The sequence below is a fragment of the Cryptotermes secundus genome, unplaced genomic scaffold (genome assembly GCF_002891405.2).
Source record: "Cryptotermes secundus unplaced genomic scaffold, Csec_1.0 scaffold1079, whole genome shotgun sequence".
Classification (NCBI taxonomy): Eukaryota; Metazoa; Arthropoda; class Insecta; order Blattodea; family Kalotermitidae; genus Cryptotermes; species Cryptotermes secundus.
In genome coordinates, this window is record NW_019720729.1 from 469,623 (window position 1) to 492,681 (window position 23,059).

Here is a 23,059-nt window from a genome sequence, read left to right on the forward strand (position 1 = left end):
TGTGACCCTAGACAGCAGTTCCACCTGCTGGAAATGATGTAGTGTTGACAGGAATATAATATTATTTATAGTGATTTACACAGAATAATGCAACAAAATATGACTCTTACTGAGAGTGATGAAATCAACAGCGATGAGATGTATCTTGCATTGGAGAAATAAGAAATGTATATAGAATTTTATGCAGAAACAAAGAGGAGAGTACTAGGTAAATCTGGGTATATTTTTGTAGTTTGTCATGATTCTGTCTGTAATGCAAGACTGTATAGCATCAAATTATTGGATGACGGTGAATAATGATCAGGCATGTTAACGCAAGAGTAACACTCTGGCTTGTATTTTGGAGTTGCCTGGGCTTGGCTATCCTCTCTGAGGTTTTTTGTGGGTTCCCTCAGCCTAATGCTGGGATAATGCCTTAAATTAAAACATGGCAACTTCATTCCATGTCCTTTGCAGTTCATTATTGACTATCATCCAATCAATTGATCCTATGCATTCTGAGTTGCTGACAATTTCAGTAAATAAATCACAGATGAATAACTAAATAGTGACTTGTTTAAGGTACTATACTGCCATTTGCCTGAAGGGAACCATGAAAAAGTTCCCAGGATAGTCAGTGTTTGAGATTTGAGCTAGGTATTGCAGTCTACAAGTCAGAACCAGTTGACTTAACTTGATTGGCACTCAGTGTGGATGGGTGGAAATCAGAATTATTCTTAAGGAAACTGGATATGTTTGCTTGGCCCCTGTCTCTCTACTATCGGACAAGTGAGACCCTACCACTAGCTATACTGCTGCCAGAATAGTCTTTCAAGTTTAGAGAAATGTGTAAGAAATGCAGATTGTTGGCTTTCTACTTCAATCACCACTCTGTATACTAACTTTTTTTTCACAAGCATACTGCTTGAATTAATGGCAATTTTTTTTTTTTTTTGCAGTTTCTCCAAAGGTATTGGAAACAGCACCGTGGAGTATTCACGCATATCGTGGCATTCCGTCCTACAGGTTGGGAGACGCGTTGTAAAAATAAGACTTCTGATGTCAATGTAACCTCTAATGGAAACATAACAATTTATGGCATACCATACAGTGAACATTCAAGTTTCACAGAGTTGAGGAGGTTTGTGCAGTTTTTGAAGCCAGCTGAAATTATACCAACAGTGAATGTAGAACGCTCCGCAAAGAGAAATGCTATGATGAAGTATTTCAGACAGTGGTTATCTGAACCATCAGTACCATCTTTGAAGCGAAAGAGGGAGGGAGACCAGTATGTTCAGCAGAAAATGACTTTGTATTCAAGGTCTCCAAGATTAGGAGACAGATAACAGGTGAAGTAAATATGCCCTTACTCTGTGTGTAGGCATGTATACTGGACATTGGTATAATATTTCAGCTTTGCCATCCTTCTTGCACATATTTTTCTTAGTTTTTTATATTAAAATATTTTGGGTATGTCATGGAAATTGACCACAAATATCCATGTAAATATCTAATGTTAAAAATTATTCTTACTCAAATTTTGGCAACTTGCTCGTTGTTACTGAAATTTACTCTGTAACATAGTACACAGAGTTACCAGCAGTGTTCTTTGAAAGTCAATATTAAACTTACATAAAAACAGGAATGATATACAAATTAGTGAAGGTACCCATATCAAATTTGTACAGAATCTGGGATGGTTTGTGGGATACATGTAAAAAGTTAGTTTATGACCCTATATGAATTTTTATTATGAATTGGTATGGCCTAAAATCAGACTTGCCTAACAATTTCTAGCCAAATCTCGGAATCTTTAAAACGTATTATTGGATGCATGGAAAAGTACATTTATGGCTATATGTAAACAAGACTTTATTGTGGATCAGTGTGGCTGAAAATCACAGTTGCCCAAGAACTTGTAATGGAAGCCTCCCATGTCAAGTTTCAACAAAATCTGTTTATGATCTTATGGTGTAAACTCAGTAGGGCCGCGCCATGGCTCAAGCAGTTTGTCACTGGCTTCCCACTGCAGCGGCCCGGGTTCAAGCCCAGGTCTGGTCAAGTGGGATTTGTGGTGGACAATGTGGCACTGGGGCAGATTTTCTCCAAGTACTTCGGTTTCCTCTGCGCAATCTTCATTCCATCAAATTCTCCATCAAAATCACCCGGGGCAGGTACAATAGGCCAATAAGTGGACCCAGCTGGTCTCCACCCTGCACTATGCGAATTATGGTGTAAACTTTACTTTACTATGATTATGACTGAAAATTACAACTTTTGGCGGAAGCATCCTATATGGAATGTGAACAGAATAAGTGAAACAGTCTGTAGGATAAATTGGAATTGCCCAAGAACTTCTAGTTGTCCCCTGTATTCAGTTTTAAGAACATGTGTCCAGTGGGGTAGGTCTTGATACTGGATCACAGACAGATGAACAAGCATATTTTCCACACAAGTGTCCTTTTACTTCCATGATTTATGCTAACCGTCTTACAGTGCATACACTTTTTTCACCCTACTCTTCTCTTTTGCACTACATGTTTCAGCACTAATGTGCCATCTTCAGGTGCATTTTCTCTATGCACGTCTAACTATTGCATTACATGCCCTGATATCTTCATACTAAAATGACTAAAATATATATTCATCATATATAATAATAGATTTTAAATATTAAAACTTTTCAGGATTTGTCATCCTTACGTCGTATCTCAATATGCGAATCACGCCAAACCACCTCTGTGGGAGCACTCTTCCTACATTCATGTGTATCTGTAACGTGAAATTGTTATTTATTAATACCACATTCTGACTTTTATCTATTACGTGTGGTTTTATAATGTTTAATACTGACTGTGCTCTTAGTTGTGTCTTGCTCCTGTGACTGCGTGCGTGGTGGGGTGTTGTTATGTTGTTCTGTGTAAATAGTGTGTAATTCGTGAAATATTGGGTTATATATTTCTTTATTTATATTGTTCATATGCGTGTTTTTCTTTGTCGTCCTATATATATGATAGTTTTCCAATGTGTTTAAGTATTGCCCTTTCTTATTTGTTGCTATGATATCCATAGTGTTTTCTATAGTACCGTATGCATGTCCTGTGTTTAATATGTGTTCTGAGTATCCTGTATTGCTGTTATTGTGTCTAATGTCATGTATGTGTTCTTTGTATCTGGTGTTAAATTTCCTCCCCGTTTGTCCTATATATTCCATGGGGCAATCTAGGCATTTCATGCTATTTAATTCCAGAATGTGAGAATTGTATGTCTGAATACAGAATTTACTCATCCTTGAGAAGTGCTTAGTGCATGTGCATAGAGCCATTTCAACCCTGGCTAACCCCCAAAATGTTACATAGTCACAGTAAGTATTTTTAGGATTGCAGTATAATAGTTGAGTGCTTCCATGTTCTGTGTAATGATAAATGTCCATCATCACCACCATCAGAACTTATCTTCAGTCCTGCATCTTTGTTCATTGCAGTAACTTGAGAAATGAATGGAAGTTTAGCTTTCTTTTGCAACTGTGCTGCATATTAGGTTCAGAAGTGTTCATCCTTAATTATGGAATAAGATGGAATGCTTTGACTTGAATGCAAAGCTTTAACACACCTTTTATCAGATTAGCAGTTTATCAGGCAGCAAAACAGGAAACCAGTATGGGGTCCTCAAAATATCCTAGTTTATCCTGGCTTTAATTTGTGGCCCCACTTAGTTAGTTAGTTATTAGAGAGGGTGGGTTTCCCCATGCACCTAGACCTGTAGTGGTCCATTGTGCTTCCCTGTATGATTTCTACCAGTCTCTATATCCTACCGGTGTTGGTGCTTACCATCAGTCCCGCCCAGCCAGCGAGACCAGCTCTACTTAGCTGAGAGGTGTCTATAATGCTTCCCCCATCTACCGGAGGTATTAGTGACTGCTGTTGGGCGGGAAACGTCTGCAATTTTGGCTCAGTGACCTCCTTTGGAGGTGTGAGGTTCTTTTATGTGCCATAAAGCTACAACACGGGACCCACGGCGTAAAGTCCCTCCCGGAGGACTTGTTCCCTGAATTTTTCCGCCCTTAAAAATTCGACGACCTCCGCCAGGTATTTGAACCCGCGTACTACGAGTCATGAGGTGGGAACGTTACCTCTAGACTACGGAGGCCGCTTGTGGCCCCACTTAATCTGTAATGCAGTGATCATGGTGAAGAACAGACACACATCTCAGTCCCCCATGGTATCCTGTAATCTAATTTGTACATCTGAATTTTCTCAAGCTATTGAAAAGTCAGACATAGCGTACTCTAGCTACTGGTAAATTTTCTACTAACAGGCTTTTTGTGCTTCCCAGCCTAGGCTATTTTTATCAGCTGTTCATGGCTGAGTCAACATGATGCAGTGCCCTAGTTACAGCTGAGTATTAAACTGGAAGTCTTCATAGCTGCATCAGCGTTACTACACCACACATCAAGCTTATGCTAGTCAGATTGGCCTACACTCCTGTGGTGCAGTATTACATCAGCTGCTTCTGGTTCTGGGCACTTTTGAACCTCGAATTCTCTAAATTTATTATTATGACCTTAAGGGCCTAACAGCATTTTTACTGTTTTTATAAATTTGCATTATATTGAAGTTACACTATGTCAATAATAACAGCCACCATACAACTGGCCATTAGTTCTGCACTACTCGTATGCCGGCGGCAATCTGCTGCTGTCTTGCTAGACACAGGACCATGACTGTGGCAGCTAGGAGCAGTAAGCCACACATGAGGCTTCCCAACATCCAGTTCCAAACAGCATTATGTCCCATTATGTCATGCTTGAAGTTGGGAGTCTGGATTTCGTCAAACCATTGAAAAGTCATTGCATAAATTGTCCTCTAGGAACTGGTAAATTTCTATTAACTGGCATTTTTGTGCTTCCTGACCTAGGCTAATTGTATCAGCTGTCAAAACTCCTATACTTTCATTGTAGTTCTTATGTTTGTATTTTGATATTGTAACCGTTTTTCTTCGGTTCTGCTAGCTCCGGTAGAGCAAACCGACTCCTCTCAGGGCGTGTTGACAGGCCACGACTTGGGTGATTAGTGGGGCTTAGGCGTAGGGAAATCACCTCACCGCCAATTAACTGTAAGGAATCTTTATTTGATTTGCACTAATTAATCAGAAACAGCCAGTATTGTTACCCTTCACAAATTCGTGGAGGTAGGCCTACTTACTGGTCTGGGGACGCACACTTAATAGTTACCACCGGCGTGTTTACGGGGATCCGAACACGTGTACCCCCGGTGAACGTAACTTTCAAAGTCCTCTTTGCCAAGCACCCTCTGAATGGTAAATTTTGCCCTGGTTACCCAAAATTCGGGCAAAGGACCTCCCACTTCAGACGATGATTGGCTGGACCGGGCAGACTGGGAGGTTGCTTATCATTCTCCTCCAATTAGGAAAGCGAATCTCCACTAGTGTACAGTTTAGGGGTGAACTTTGCCACCTGCTGCGTGGCTGTCAAACTGAGATTTTGGGTTAGCAGGAAACGACGCTGCTAAATTTATGACTCCCCCTGTCAAGTTTAGAATTTCTAAAGAACTCGGCCTTGTTTTACGCATTAAATTGAATGATTTACGAAAGGGCAGCTGGCTTCAAGCTTGACCCAAGCCACTTGCTGCATGTCTCAAGGGGGGAAAATTCCAAATTGTGAGGCGAAAGTGAGGAATTTCACAAAACCCTAACCATACACAAACATCAATTGACCTTCCCATAAACTGGACAGTTACAACATGGAATACTGTTTTCCTTTCACAATCTTCTTATGATCAAATCGTTTGTCTGGAGATCAAAAATATGGATCATAAGAATGCACCATTTATCCCACTACCATTTTTTAGTTTTGTTTCCATTTTATATGGGTCTCCAGTCCATTCTTTCTGCCCACAACGTTCCCTTTTTGGTTCTTTACAGCTCTTCGATCTCTTCCTGGCTTCTGAGTGTTCCCATGGATATCATTCCTTTGAATTTTAATTCTATTGCCATTCTTGGTATCCTTGTTCTGCCCATTTTTTTTACAAGGCTGAACATAGTTAATTCTCATCCAACTCTATTAACAGATTTTTAACTCCACTTTCTTCTATAAGAATGTTCTTTTTAATTCTATCCTTTCTTGTTTTTCCATTGATACTTCTCAGAAATTTCACATCCACTGTCAAAGCAAGTTCTTAAATGGTTAACACTTCTACCTTGTATTTTGGAGATGCTTGGTGTGAATCTCGGCTGGGACGTTGACTGTCTGGGAAGGGTTTTTGTGCTCTTCCCCTCCTTCCAGGCAGATGTCAGAACAGTGCTTCAAATTAGGCCATTGCTGACTCCTGCCACATCCTTGGAATTCATTATTCATTAATCAACCTATCATTCAGCACTACATAGTCTCGGGTGGTGACAGTGTTATTAAATAAGCCAAAAATAAAGAGAATAAATATTCATATCCATTGTTTGGATTTTGCATTTGTTTCACTTTGTAAGGGTATATGTTTTGGTTTTTTATATGTTAATACTGATTTACAAATACTTTAATGTTTGCTGTTTTGAATTGTTTTGGAATATATCTTCCATAATATGCTTTTTATAATTTTATTATTTTAACTGATTTTTTATTCCTCTTGATCTCCATTGATTTTCCCTTATGAATTTCACACCTTAAATGTATATAATTTTCCTGCCTGTTTAAATTTTATTCTGATATTGTAATTTGTTACTTTTGTAAAACTTTGTTAGTATTGTATTAAAGTACTAATCCAGTGTATTTCATTGTGAATACTGAAGAGTACCTCAGAGATTGACTGTTATACTTGTATCTTTTAGATAGCTGGTTCAGGTCTCATGAAATACCCAATATTTTGATTATGGATTTTTGTTTCTTTTCTGGGCCCCCAAAAATAGCCAGGACAGTCCTCAAAATGGGGCCATATTCCCATTTCTTTTGATTTTGATACAGCACTTTGTGGAGTTTTAGTACAGTATTCCATAACAGTGCAATGACTCTCAGGGCTCAACATTCCTCATAAAGTGTTTTTAGTGTACAGATTCAGACAAGCAAGAAGTCAAGAAAGGAAATGGGGAGAAAGAAACGACTGAAAAACTTTTGTCATTTAACTGTATAAAACGAAAATATTACCAAGAAAGATTATTCATAAATGTCTACATCCTATACAGCTGAAATTGGTTGGTGAAGTGCCATCACTGTGGTCCACTATGAAAAAAACCAATGATGGAAAAACTATTATACATTGAATGTAATGGTGTTGATATTGAGAGGAGAAGGAAGTATGAAAGGTTACAGAATAAATTTAAGATAACTTTGAATTTGCAATAGGTATGACTTTTATTTATTGTAATAAGTTTCTGATACTTCATACAATCAAGTGAAATGTTCCGAAGTTCTTCCATATCTCTGTCTTAACTGAACCAAAAGGCTTTTTTTAGTCTGTATTTAGTAGACATATAGTGCCTCATATTTCCCTTTTCTTTCACAAATACAAAAAAAAGGGGGGGGGCACTACATCAAAATCCACATTGATGGTCACCAATAATTTCAAATCACAGAAGGTTTTTAACCCTTATCATCAGTGTGATGTATTAGTGCAATATTGCCATTATTCAGTTCAAGTTGGCTGTGGTGCTCCATATAATTCTGTCACTAAAATATCCATTTATTTTGAGCCTGCTTATAGCAGTTGTACTGTTCTGTTGACTGCTCTCTACAGATTTCTGTTATGCCTTCTTGCTCAAAGCTGGTTATAAACAGGGCCCGGATTTTGATGACATGTCATCTTTTTTTCCTTGTATCCTATGCGATGCTCTTAAATATATAAATCTCGGATATGAGCTGCTGGTTACAGAAATGTAAATTTATAGGTCGTTTTTTGACATTTTTAGGTTTAAGGTCATTTTTTCATTTTGGGGGTAATTTTTTGGACTTTTAAGGGTATTTCTCGTCATTTTTGGCCATTTTAGGTAATTTTTCTTCATATGTTTTCTGAGATGTGAATAACATGGAAGCGAAGTGTTCTTTATTTTCTCCTTTAGGTCATTTTTCTGGATTTTTTTTTTAATATTTCCACGTCATCAAAATCCAGGCCCTGCATATTACATTTTTGGGTCATATTTTAGGTGATTTTTCTGGATTTTTTTCCGGCATTTTTTAAACGTCCATGGTTTATGCTAACCGTCTTACAGTGTATACACTTGTCCACCTTATTCTTCACTTCCACACTACATGTTTCAGCACTAATGTGCCATCCTCAGGTGTCTTTATGTACATTAAAACTATTGTACTGCATGCCATGATGTCCTCATTCTAAAATGACTAAAATCTATATTCGTCATATATGTCAATGAATTCTAAATAATAAAACTTTTCAGGATTCATCCTACGTCGCGCTCAAACATGCGAATTACGCCAATCATCTTTTATGTGAGCATTCTTCCTACCTACATTTGTGTATCGTGTTCTGTGTTGTGTTTTGCTCCTGTTACCGCATGCGTTGTACTGAGCAGTACAATAGTTTAACATGCATAAAGACACCTGAGGATGGCACATTAGTGCTGAAATATGTAGTGTGGAAGGGAAGAATAAGGTGGAAAAGTGTATACACTGTAAGACGGTTAGCATAAACCATGGACATTAATCAGTGTAACAGGACACTAAAATATAACATTTTTTAAATGACCTAGCAAGGTCATTCTCAGCCTGAAAAGATCAGGTTGTAGTTGAACTTTTCCATATCATCATTCTATCAATTCACCATTCTAACCTGTTATGGCTTCATCAGCTCTAAGACAGCAGCATGTAAATGATTCAGAATGTAGATGTAAATGAGTAATTTTCTCAGTGTATGTGTGGGTAGGAGGGGTGGGGGGAAGACTTTCTAAACTCCATCTAGAAGTATTAGGCAGTGAACTGCTAGAATTATAATGCTAATGGGCAAATGCTGGAAAGGAAAAGTGTTCTCACCCTTAAATTGTTGAACAGAATGGGGAGTGAGAACATGTGACTGCCACTGCATTGCCTAATCTTGTTTCGGACATTGAAACTAATAAGTATTATGATTACAACTGATATTTATACATGTTTGAAATGGAAGACAGACACTCATGATTTCTTGATATGACTCCAGAGATCATGTCTTTTTTGGCTATAATAATAAAAAATAATGGAACATACAGTCAGGGACAGACTGAGAGATACAGTCCAGCTATGAACACTCTTATATCAAATTTTACAGTAATGATGAAATGCGACCGCTTTTTTCATACAATGAGATTTCTGTGTGATTCAGACAAGACTGACAACTATGACAGTAATATCTGTGCTGTATTTTACAGAGGGACAGCAATACAGTCCTAAGAAATATAAATGTTTTGGTGTAAATATTGTGATATGACACCTCAAAGCTGGAACAGTGTAGCCAGAGGAGACATCCATTGCTAGGCAACGGCACAAGAAGCAGTGTTTTCTATGCAGTTGGTGCTGAGGCTATATAATGAGGACAAACAGAACAAAGTGACTCAGCTATGAGAAATATATTGTCATGAGTCCCATGGAACCCAGAACCAAAAAATAATTGTGCTCGCAAGTGAAGCAAGTCAGTTGTAGTTGTGAAACAGAAAAATGTGAGTCCCACAGTGCCGAACCAATTATGACTGCTGATTAAGGCCAGCAGCCATTTACCTGAAATTGAAAGCAAGTCAGTGGTGAGCTGGAAGTTGGCACTTGTAGTTTGTGGTTAGCCATGTGCACAGAAACAGAGGAACCTCCACTGTTAGAAGCCACTACCAGAAATGACTATCAAAGATATAACAAGAGACAGAAGACTGTGTGCTATAGTGATCTGCAGAGTGTGCAGATTAGTGACAGTGTTTTAATTATTCACAGTTACAAGTCATAAGCATTCAACAAGTGCAATTACCAATCCAAACCCCATGTCTAGTCACTAAAACACTAACACAGTGACAGTATTTACAAATTGTGCAGAAAGGCTAGCTAACTTACAATAAGAGCATATATTTGGAAAGAATAAACAGAATGCAAACTTTATCATTCTGAGGCAGAAAAACAGATCATCAGTAATTCCACCTGACTTCAATTCAGAACTGTTGGAGACACTGGCCCACGAGAGAGAATCATCCTCAATTCATGTCACTCCCAAGCCAGTCAAATGCCCCACCCTGAAAGGTGACACATCAATACTTATTCTGCTGCAGGATCAACCTTGTGGTGTTGCATGTCCTCAAACATGATGAGAAAACTACTAAATATATGGAATTAAACTGTAAAGTCTACCTCAGTATATGAACTGTGTTCTGTATCTACCAAGCAAATATGAACATCTAGATCAAAAATCCTGTCACACTGTGGGAAGGAATGGATTTCCAGAAATTTGTATACAAAATATATACGAATCAACAAATGTTAGTGAAAATTATTTTCTATTAGTATGAAAGTAGCACTACAGATTTTGGCACTTTGTTTTATTTCAAATGAGTTTTACAAAGCTGTTTTAGCAATCATAGTTTTAAAGCTAGTTTTTTTCAATACTAACGTCTTTACTATTGAGAACCCTGAAGCATGTGACTGCCGGTTCTGGCATTTAACCCCTACTCCTGGATGATAAAGGTTAATAACCATATAAGAGGAAGAGTATATAAAATTTTGTATATGGTTGATGAACTTCAGGTTAGCAAAAGTTACGGCAATGTTATTTTGTCCCCCATTTTATAAATTGGTACAGTAGTAGATTCTTTCCTACTGTGAACAGAAACTTAATGAATCTTTGAATGCAGGGGTTTGACACATTCATGGGTTAATATTTCACCAGAATTATAATATAGCAGTGTGAAGAAACTGGTCTAAAGAAAACACTTGTTCGCACTTTGATTCTCAACATTTTTTCAAATTTTCAGCTCGATCTCATCTTGAACTGAAAAAGCCATTCTCACACATACCCAGAAAGCTGGCCTTATGATTCCCTGATCCTTCATGAAAGGAATGTTGATTAAAAAGAGGAAGATTTTTATATAATACATTTCATGTATGCACTTCTCACCAAAACTTTAGTTGTAATTTGATGGGCTAAAATTCCAACTATTTGGGTTATCTGTTATACAGTTTACTTCTTCATTTTATGAATTCCCAGGTTTTGGTCCAGGCTGTAATCTTATACCCAGAGGACCAAGCATGTTGATAGCAGGTCCGGCTCCACCCATCTGTGACTGGTATGATTCCAAAATGTTCTTCAGGGCATTCATATCAATATCCACAGGTTCAAAAGCTTCTATATCTTCAAAGTTATCACCTTCTTCTGATACAGCACTGCTTGCAGGTCTCTGGAATTAAGTAATAATCTATATAAATAAAAATGTAAATGTTCGTTTGTTCGGGATCTTAAATCCCCGAAAATTCTTCACCGATTGCTTCGAAATTTTGACACAACATTGCATTCGAATATGCGCATGTTTTTATACACCTATTATATAGATGTCACACCTGTGACAGGTAAAAACATGCTTCTTTTGAAAAACAGAATTGGAATTTGGAATTCAGAAGAGTCGCCCCTATGGAAACGCTAGAACAGACCATTGCATAGGAAGTAACAATAGCGATACTGTATCGAATCTCCACGGTTACGACGAATACACGGAGCGTTCCCCCAGAGACAATGCAATAACAATGGGTCGTTGCGTAGGAATAGCGGAATCAACAAAGCAGCGTTTCCGCGGTTATGACAAAGGCTCATTTGCATAGCAGCGGCCGAGGGTATAAAAGGGGGTTGAATTCATTCGCCCGGTCAGTCTTGGAATAGCTGCCGCCGAAGAAGGTTGGAACCTAGATGCCAAAAGATACAGAAGTATTGGCCGAGAGATTGTGTAACCAGTAACTCTAATACTGCAAGTGGCAATAATTGTAAAGTGTGCAAGTGAATTACAATAAAGATTCGCTATAATTAATATGGCATAAAGTCACATCCACATCAAATTCGTGCATTGTTTGCAATCATATTGACCGCCTGCTCTCCTTCATCTCCAACAGAGTTATGGGAGAAACATAAATCGCACATGGCTGAAGATATTTTCCGTCGAATATGCAAGGAAAATTCCAATATGAACATGGATTTCACAGCAGAAATCTGCAACGAAGCGTTGATAATGATTGAAGATTTGTGCTTAGAAATCGCGAACAAAGTTCTCAATCAATTGGGAATGCCATCACTGAATCGATCTGCTGCTGCTTCGTTCAATGTAGAATTGTGTCGTGAACAAAATTACAACACGGGTGATCTTTTGTCGTATGTGCAATCAAATATTCCTAAGCTAACGCTTGAGCAAAAAGGCATTTACGATCAAATAATGCAAACTGTCAATAACGGGGTTGCAGAATTCTTCTTCTTAGATGTGCCAGGAGGAACGTTCCTAATTAGATTGATTCTGGCAGCAATTCGATCCCAAAATGACATAGCCTTAGCTCTTGCGTCGTCCGGAATAGCTGTGACATTGCTACCAGGAGGAAGAACTGCTCATTCCAGTCTGAAATTGCCATTGAACATGCAATTCACTGAAACTCCCACGTGCAACATTTCCAAAGTATCAGGCATGGGAAAGGTATTGCAGAAATGCAAACTTATTGTTAGGAATGAATGCACAATGGCGCATAAAAAATCGCTCGAGGCTCTTCATCGATCATTGCAAGATTTGCGTGGAAACCTCAGACCATTTGGGAACACATTAATATTGCTCGAGGGAGATTTCAGGCAAACATTACCTGTAATTCCTCAATCGACACCAGCGGACGAAATAAATGCTTGCCTGAAATACTCTACTTTGTGGCGACACGTAAAGATGTTAAAATTAACTACAAATATGCATGTCCAGCTGCAAAACAATCGATCAGCTGAGATATTCTCACATCAATTGCTGGAAATTGGGAACCGAAAGGTGCCGGTTGGTCTGACCTCAGGACGAATTTCGTTGCCTCATAATTTCTGCAATTTAGTGACATCAAAAGAAGAATTGGTTGAAAAAGTATTTCCCAATATTCAAACCAATTATAAGAATCATGACTGGCTGAGTGAACGAGCTATTCTTGTGGCCAAGAACAAAGACATCTACGAACTTAACAATATCATTCAGTCTAACATTCACTGTGAGGCAGTCACAAGTCCGTCGATACTGTTGTCGAAGCAGATGAAGCAGTTAATTATACAACAAAATTTTTGAATTCACTCGATCTGCCACAGCAACGCGTGGCTGGGTACAGCTATCTGGGATATGACACCATGTAGTCAGTTGAAAGTCAACCAGCATTTCGGAAGAACAAATCACCTCCATTCTCAGAGTCAAACAAACCAAGCTAGACACCAGCATGAAAGCAGATGGCAAACAGACTTGCTTTCACGCTTGTATCTTGCATGGATTGTTCAACCCTGAGAATGGAGGTGATATGTTCCTCCAAAACGTCAGCTAACTTTCAATGGACTATATTGCAGTATATCCCAGAAGATAGTACTCTTTCTAACCACCACTGAAAACCTCAGATCCTACAACACAGTTATATTGTGAAGAAGCACGACATTAAAAAGAACATGAAAGATATGATTTAGCTGCACTTTTAATCTTCATATCTTTCTTTTGATGTTCATGTGACAGGATATTTTGTTTAAATATTTCTGTAAATGAGTGACTTCAGTAAACTCTGGAAGACTTGCTGATTGATGTCAATATAAATTATGAAATTTACACATAATGAAAAAATTCTCATTTAATTATCTTGAAAAATAATACACTCACAGAAAGAGTGCACTGACCACGAAATGTGTATTCAATTTTTCCCTAAAATGTATTATAGCAGTGCAGACCCATTGCTGTGTAACAGTCACGAGAAAACGCCTGCTGCTAGGGCGGCAGATTCTTAATAAATGGGGTTATGCAATCCATTTCTGGGCAACATCTCAGTAAACATGTTCCCACAGCAACGGACATGATTGTAACAACAGAAGAACGGTGTTTTCTATGTGGTCCATGCTGAGAAGTTATAACCAGAACAGTTGGAGCAATTAGTTTGGTTGAGTTCTGCAAGAGAGGCTGAGAAGAGATGGTGCTATAATTAACTGGAATTATGAGTTGCTGTGAAGTATTAGCTAGCTCAAAATCTCCCAAGCAATGACTAGGAAAGACTATAAAAGGCTGGAGAAGACTTAATGTGTGCTGTAGTGATTTGTAAAGTGTGTAGATCAGCAATAGCACTGGAGTCACTTGTAGTTCTGAGTTGTGGGTATAAGTGGTCAATAAATCCATTCACCTATCCAAACCCTGTCTATAGTCACACACTAAATCATGACAGTATCTTCAAAACATTTCCCACTCATAAATGTTTATAATGTCACGAAGTATGCGTGTGACTATACATGGGGTTTGGATGGATATTGGATTTATCAACCACTTACACACATGACGAAACTACAAGCAATTATAGCGCCACTGCCAACGTCCACAATTCACAAATCATCATAGCACCCTGTAAGCCTTTTCCAGCCAGTTATGTCTTCACCAACCATTCTCTGACAACGGCTTCTAACAGTGGTGATTCTTCAGCTTCTTGTACTCAGGTCCTTTCTTCACAGCCTCCTGTGCAGAACTGCCTAACTGACTTTGTCCCTTGTTTATATCATCTCAACATGGACCATGTAAAAACACCCCGTTTCCAACAGTAACTCCATTATTGCATTCATATTCGTTGCTGCGGGAACATGTTTACCATGCTGTTTCCCAGAAACGGCTGTTGTTACAGAGTCACTGCTTGGGAGCTGGTCTATATATACACCACAATAATGAGTTACCTCAAGGTACATGCATGCATGTAAGTCTTCACATAAATTGTCAGTTATGTTTATTCTATGTTACTAAAATTGGAATCCTTAACATGAACTCTTCTACCGTTCTCAAGAAATTTAATGCATACAAGCATATGGAATGAGAAATTTTAATTTGCAATCCACAGGGCTGTAAACACAACCAAAAATGAATGCTATACCTTAACTTTAGTGCTGGCAACTTTTTCAAAGCTCTGTCCAATGGTTGAACTGGCTAGTTCTCGATCCATTTGGTCCATGTACTGCTTCATTTCTGATTCCGGTTCTCCCCCCTTCTTTCCCTTTCCTGTAAATCAGAAACCAGATCTGAATAGCTACACATATAATTCATTTACTGTGGGCACAAAGATGTCACTGTCAATGACATAGACTGTTGTATCATCATTAGAAAGTCACGTGATTCTATTTTCAAGTAACATGTGGTATCCATACACACATGGGAAATTAAAATATATCTGCACAGGACTTTCCTTCCAAAAGGTTGTCTACACAAGGAATGAGGTACCCGGGTTTGTAAAGTACATGGACTATATTTATTGTATATACAAAATAATGACACATTACAGTACTTTCTCACTCATTTTACATGGACATGCACAGGCACACACACAAAAACCCCCTCATGAGAGGTTTGGTTGGAGATGACCATCATTAAGTGGAAATCTCTAAGACAGAAGATGCAGAGTTTGTGCAATTATAGTTGAATCAGTTTTGTGTTCTGTGTATCTCAGATAACATTACATTTTATAAACTATATTCTCTACTATGGGCTCTGCTTCATATATTCACAGTCAAATCATAACACCCAACGTTAAAAAAATACAAATTACAGATTCCAAGAATCTGATCTAAACATGTAATTTTCATGAAAATGATGACAGCTGATGACAGATTGATCCACCCATTGGCAGAATCAGTACTATCTGCAACTAGCACATAAAGAACTCTACTGGCACACTGTGTTACCATAATCTCACGCATTATCATTATAATTTTATTGTACAGATTTTATATACTAATGGATTTGATTGTACAGGATACTGCTGAAGGGCTGAATGATGGAAGGGGAAGAAATATGCATACAATTTACAGATATATATAACACAGAATCTACACACAGGAGGAAAAACAAACAAACTCCACAAGCGAACTATACCAACTGAGCGACTGCCATTTGTCGGCAAAGTTAGTGACAAATTTAGCAGATAGAGTGTGTCATGTGGTCAGCTCAATGAATCTCCATGGCCATTAATTTCGGTTTTCTAGACCAGAGCCGCCATTTTTCCATTCATGTAGCTCCTCAATTATCCCCACAAGGCTGAGTCGACTCCATTCCAGATCGACTACTTCTCAGAAAATCTGGTAGCGCCGGGAATCAAACCCAGGACCTCTGTATCTGTAGCCAGGAACTGACCAGTAGACCACAGAGGTGGTCCAGGAGGAAAAACAAATATCTAAAACTTTTAGCTGCATCACATACTTCAGTTTAACTACTGGCATAATTACATAACATAGGGATCGAATGGCATCTCTCTACCACCTAGCTGAAGAAACTGCCATTAACTACAATGACATCTGCAATATGTCAGCTACCTGCCCAAAATGACTTCAGTTTCATCAAACTGCCAAAAGTTTACCAAGTGTAGGTGGAATATGAATCCATCTCTGAATCAGACATGTCAAATACAAGTACTGATGCTAAACAGAGTCAAGCGAAGATGGAAAAGTAACAACACTGTAATGAAATTAAATTGGGAAGTTACACAACAAGCTGCTACCAGACTCAAAGGTAATTTGTAATTATCTACAGCCTCACAATCAGTTTTTGTAGGAGGTGTTTTAATGTTATCCTCCCTTCTTCTTGGTCTTTTTAAGTGGCACATTTCTAAAAACTCTGTCACCTCCATTCTGTGCACATCTGTTCTGCTGCCTGCAAGGCATACAAGGCCCTTTAAATTGCCATGACTGAACTAGACTCAGAATATTATGTAAGCTGTTTAAATAACATATATCCACCAGGGCTGTTTAGTCAATTTATGAATTCAAACTGTTATCTGACCACAACCCGTCCATCATAATATTCTCATTAAAGGTCACTTTACTAATAACAGGATATGTTTAGGCAACTTCAGGACTGCAATACTCATTCAGATTAACGCTGTGTGGTGTATATCATTAAATCCTGTTAAATTATATAAACAGGACGTAACTTACAGAAGAGAAAAAAGTATTGTTTGGAAAGGGTGAGGAGGGTTTATTTAAAAGTGCACTCACATAACACCAGATGGCAGGTTGAGTAATGGATTTAAAAGGACTTTGAAAGAAGTCATCAGGGCCTAACTGATGTACTATCCTGGCATTAGCCTGGATGGACTCAGGAAAACCAAGAAAGTCCTGACTGACATCTGAACCAAATTCCTCCCAAATACAAGTTTAGAGTGTTACCTCTAGAGCACTGGTTGCTTTTCACAGAGACCCATGAGAGGCCAATAATGTTTTAAAATAATGAATACATATAACTGTAGCAGCCAATAATCACACATACTTACCTGGTTTTAACTGATTAAGATCCATTTCCATCTCATCTTCGTATGAACTCATTCCTGAGCCTTCCGATTCCAAATCCCAGCTGTCTTCGGGGATTACAAAATCTTAAACATGGAAACGTTTTGGTAAATCTCTCTTTTCATCAAAGTGAATAAAATGTCAGAAATTAGTTCAAATCAATGGGGATGTAAAATTATACTTCTGTAATATATATGTATGTTTATTCAATTCTTTCAGAAAGCCAGTGTGTCTGACTCCATTGCTTTAACTACTATATTCACAGGCACTGCAAAAACATTTTAATACTTGTAATATTTCAAATAATGTATTTTAAGTATTTCAAATCCGAGCAATAATAATGCTGCATTGTGTGTTTGGCTTTAGTCAATTTAAGGCAATTTCCATTAAAACAAATAATGCCAGAAGATTTAATTATGAATTTTCAAACCCAGAATCACACACAATAAAAGGCAGACAAGGGTTAAGCCTATTTAAGACATGCTGCATGTTATGACACAGTATATATACACTTCTACTTGAACTGGCATTTTAATTTTATAGTACAGACTTACCAAGAATATTCTGAACTGTGCATGAGAATGCTTCTGGATCAAATGATATTCTGTTTCCTGAACCAGGAGATGAAGTCCCTTCCTCAGAGTTTTTAACTTCTGTAGCAAAAGTGACACCTTTTCCTTTACCTTTCTTTATTCCTCTTTTTGGACGGACTGGAGGGGTTTCAGCTGTGTTTGATGTTTCTTGATCGCCACTAAATGAAATAAATTGGGTGAGATCAATGGCTTTCTTTTTCATATGCAAGAACTAGAGCTGTATGAATGTGCATATTTTCAAATTTAGACTAAAACTCTGCCACAGATATTTGTTTACATACACTTACACCCTCATTCAGGTTCTCATTGGGGAGCATTGGATCTGAACACAAAACAGGAAAATCTTAAATGAAGAAAATTTAACACCAAGATTATTGATATAATATCAGTTAAATTGAACATTAGATGACGGAAAACCTTAATCAACAATTAAATGGGGATTCCACTATATTTCTTTATAAAATCAAGAAGCTATTAGTAGATATGCTTCTCCCACTGATTTCACTCCCTAGTCATCAGCATTGCCACAGTTAGAATTATCAGGTAAAACTATGTGGGGAGTGGGAGGGAAAGCGGCCTATATCCTGTCATATGTTAATATATACCAAACTTAAGACTCTAACATTACAAAGTGCAAAAATTTTGATATCCTAAATTTCATTATATGGAGGATTTACTGTGCTCTCAAACTTTATATTTATATCACAGAGTAAGGGATGTATTTGAAATTTGTTCTAAACCTAGGTAACATTATGGTTTGGAAAAATGTGTTCACAAAATGTAAATTACTTTTATTTTCCAGCAGTTGTTATGATAACATTCTGCATCAGAATGGGAAACCTCGAGTGTAGAGTTAAATGTATGCATACCTATACCAACATCTTCTAAAATTATAATTTTTTCACTAATTTTTAAAACTGAGTTTCACATACTATTGTTCATCTTAGGGGGTCCATACACGTACGAGTCTGACTCGGCTCGGGTTCCAATGAGCCAAACTCATCCATGTGTGGTGAAATTAATCCAAGCCCAGCTCCTTGCCGAGCCAGACTCGTACGTGTATGGGCCGCCTTAGGGGTACAAGGTAAGTTGTGGTTATGCTTAGTTATCACTATGCTATAAGGTAGTGAGATACAGTGCCACAAAGTCTTAACTTTGGCACTAGATAAAGGTGAAGTGTCAGTTTCACATTCAGGCAGCATTACTCCCAAGAAAATAGCCCCCAATCCATCCAGCAGCTTAGACACTATACTGACTGGGCTATCCCAGAAAAGGAAAAATTGCATCTGTCCCTGAGCACAACAGCAAGAAAACATGCAGGGAGACAGTGCACACATTCCAGATGTTGACATGAGAGAGAGGCGAGTCAGCTTCATAATCTGCCTACTTCCAGTAACTGCTGGCTTGTTTGGATGCAGTGTTACAAAGAAATATCTCTGCCTCCAATAGGAATGGAAGCCCACCTGTCCACTCTACAGCTAGTCACTTCACTAACTAAACCATCTCAGATCATCTTAGAGATGTTGGGAAGTGGAACACAACTATACAGATAATAAACGCAATCAAACAAATGTGATTACCAATTTTCATACAATATTTTATTTATTTATGGTTTGTTTAATGATGGTGTCAACAGCTCAGACTATATAGTGTTTAATGGTAAGATGGTTAGTGAAGAATGAATTGGAAAGGCCATGGAAAAAGTGTGGTCATGGCCTCATTTAAGTTACTATACAATCAGGGACTGTGGAAATCTATGAAAACCCTCAATCAGGAGGGTCAATCTCTGGCAAGCATTTAATGTGAGCACCTCTCCAAGGATACCAATTCCTCCCTGCTTGTGGCAATCCCTGGATGCAGCAGGCTAGCCTGAAAGACTGTATTGGCACCATAAGGTGCCATATGACACTGAGGGAGCATGTTATAAATGGTGCCCTTGGGGAAAAAAAGCAACATCTCACTGTATGATACCCTTCCTCTCACATGTAGGGTGCTAGAGTAGGTTGCATTAGATCTCCCTAGCTAAAATCATCTGCAGTGGTCAGCAATGACCTGTCTCCATGGGGACTGAACAAGACATATCCAGGGACTCCATCTATGGAGGACCCTAGATCCCCTCCCCCTGTATTGGAGGGCTCAACTGCTAAGTCCTCTAGCGTCATGGAGAAGCAGTCGAAATCTCAAGGGCTCTGGTAAGGGGCTGAAAGAAGGCTCAGAGTGGAGGTGAGTAACCTGACCATCAAGGAGAGGAAATGGGCTGGATCACAGAAGCAGTGGGCCAGAAAGAGGAAAGCTCTCATTTCCCTTAAAGAAGCTGACATTTCAGCTGAAAGCTCTGTTGAGCGTCCAGCAGGGACCACTGGTGGGGCTCTGCTCTCCTGTCCATAAATGACAGAGGTCAGCTGGAGATATTCCATCATCAGTAGAGTAGGCATGGAACAGAACTAGGATTATCAGCTATATGCCTGCCCGCTACATTCAGGAAATTATGGACTCACTGAAGGTGTCCATCACAGATGGTGCATGTCTGGTGGCAAAAGTCACCGCAGAGAAGCTTGGTCGACTGATGGACTGGAGAGTGTAGGAAGAAATACTGACAGGCTTCCTGACAAGGAGACCATCCTTCTCCTCTATGACACTTTCCTATAAGGAGGAGCAGCACAAGATACACGTGTAGATGAACAACCTAAAGAATGGTTATCAAGAATCACTCCAAAACTCAGGCCTTGGGAGAGAGCTGGCCTGCAAGTTGTGCAAACTGACTGCTTTCCAAAATCCCAACAAGTTGTGGCATGGATTCCTGGAGTACCAGTGGAGATGGCTGCCATTCTAAGGCAGACAGCAAAACTTGGGTATGAGGACTAGTCTGCAGCAGGTATATGATCATAGGTTGGGATCCTACGGGTCTTGCTTGTTTTGGGCAAGCACAATGCCTTGGTAGAGGTCCTTCAGGCTCAGAACACACATTTTTAGACAGCTAAGGAGTGCAAATAAATCAGGGTTGATTTATGGCAGGGGCAAGAGATTTCTTTCTTCTCTATAATATCCAGACCAGCTCTGGGGCCCCCTCAGCCTCCTATACATATTGGTTACTAGGGGCTGTTTCCTTGGGAGTAAAGCAGCCATGGTGTGAAACTGTCAACTCATCTCCCAATAGTGCCAAGGTCAAGAATGGTGGAGCTATACCTCCATTTCTCATGCATCTTCAATATGTGTTTAAGTAATTAAGCACAAGAAAGAATTTGTTTTACCTTAAGGAATATAAATTATGAAGCTCCTCATCCTGAAATGTTCTCCAGCATCCTCATAATTCATTACATAAGAATAATTAAATAAAATGTGGCATACATATTCTGTGTTATAATGGACAGTACACATGCTGTAATTAACACAGCCACATGAGTTGTAAATGTTGTGGAAGTTATCCATATTTATTTTCTTTATTTGTGGTTTAACCTTTAAGAGCCGGGACATTTAAATTCCGGTAGTGGTAGCGGGACGGAGTTAATATAAATGCCCGCCATTGTAGAGTAATAAAAATTGTAATCATGTTACTCAAAATGCTGTGATTTATACAATTTTTGTGATAAACGAATGAAATAAACGCTGCTTTTATCTAGAAAGAATCTGGAATCAGATATTGTAATTTACAGATTTTAGAATCTGTAAAAATTGTTACACTGATTCCAAAAAAAAATTTTTTTCCCCAATTTTCAGTGTCTGTCCACAAATATGCAGAAAGTTTCTGCACAAAACGTTTCTGCATTATAAATGCATGCTGCTGGCATCCTCTCTTCCTATGTCTCATCTTTCAAAGGGGGAGGAAGGTAATGTTTGTCCTGCACATTCTCGAGTCACATCGTAACCTTTCTACTATTGCACGAGTGGGCGCAAGTCTTATCGTAATTTATACTTCAGAAACACGGCCTCTTTATATCTCGGGCTAGTCACAGTGTTACTCTTCTTGGAATAGCCCCGCAATGCCTTTCAGTTTTGTCTGTACCGCATTCTGAATCGGTGTGATTTATGAGAGGCCTCTCAATCTCATCTTCTTCCATGCAAAGTGGAGCTATGTTGGATAGTTCAAATTGCGATGTTTTATAAGCGTTAAGGTTCTGTTTACATCTCGGACTAAACACACAGAGCTACTCTTCTTGGAATACCCCCGCAATGCCTTTCACTCTCGTCTGTAATGCATTCTGAATCAGTGTAATTTATGAGCGGCATCTCAATATCGGCTTATTGCATGCGAAATGGGGCCATGGTGGATAGTTGAAATTGCGATGTGTTATAAGCGATACAATTAGAATTGTCCTTCAGAAACCCTGATTGTGCATATCTCGAACTAACCACACAGAGATAGTGTTCTCGGCATAGCCCTGCACTACCAGAAAGTTCTAGCCTAGCGTGTTGTGTTGTGAATAAAACATCGCAATTGAAACTAGCCAGCATGGCCTCATTTCACTTGGCAGAAGACGAAATTGAGAAGCAGCTGATAATTGACACCGATTCAGACTGTGGTACAGAATATTCTGAGTGGCGAGGAAATAACGGGCTCAGAACCCGAAGTCGACGAAGACCCATCATCTTCGTCGGCAACCTGGGGACCACCACACCAGCGTGGCAAGAGGAGTGTGAATAATTATTCAGGTGGAGCTGTGGGGTTAAATACCAATGAAGCTCCACACATGAATAAGGATTCCACCCCTTTCTGCGTTTTCATGCTGTATTTCGCAGGGATTATCCGTCTGCTGGTGGAGACGAACAGGTACTACCATCAGCACGTAGACAGACGTCAAGACGGACCTTCTCCGCGGCCTGATGTGACCGAATCTGAGATGTTTCTGTTTCTAGGAATAATCATTCAAATGGGACATGACAATAGAGGCAGACTAAAGGACTACTGGTCGACTCTAGAACAATTTGCCACGCCTTTCTACTCTAAGACAATGAAACGCGACCGTTTTCTACACATTCTTCGTTTTCTTCATTTTGCAGACAACAGTACAGAAATTGACA

The 23,059-nt window shown here is 38.9% G+C and overlaps 2 protein-coding genes across 5 annotated transcripts in view; one reads left to right on the forward strand and one right to left on the reverse strand.

The window, feature by feature from the left end:
- LOC111872895 overlaps positions 1–23,059 on the forward strand; it is a 61,757-nt gene that overhangs the window by 31,253 nt on the left and 7,445 nt on the right. For 2 of the 4 annotated variants that reach the window (XM_023867161.2, XM_023867178.2), the window contains one exon: positions 939–2,025. In XM_023867161.2, the coding sequence (XP_023722929.1) occupies positions 939–1,325 (387 nt within the window). In that variant the 3' untranslated portion in view covers positions 1,326–2,025. Of the gene's footprint in view, positions 1–938; positions 2,026–2,666; positions 2,886–23,059 lie in introns of those variants that run through there. The other 2 variants (XM_023867170.2, XM_033754933.1) reach the window with 2 other exon arrangements.
- The window catches only part of LOC111872941 (protein ecdysoneless), a 37,622-nt gene continuing 23,377 nt past the window's right edge, over positions 8,815–23,059 (reverse strand). Inside the window, exons 10-13 of the mRNA XM_023867249.2 lie at positions 18,002–18,198; positions 17,432–17,533; positions 15,044–15,168; positions 8,815–11,343 (exon numbers count right to left, since the gene is read on the reverse strand). Of these exons, the coding sequence (XP_023723017.1) occupies positions 11,140–11,343; positions 15,044–15,168; positions 17,432–17,533; positions 18,002–18,198 (628 nt within the window). The 3' untranslated portion in view covers positions 8,815–11,139. The remainder of the gene's footprint in view (positions 11,344–15,043; positions 15,169–17,431; positions 17,534–18,001; positions 18,199–23,059) is intronic.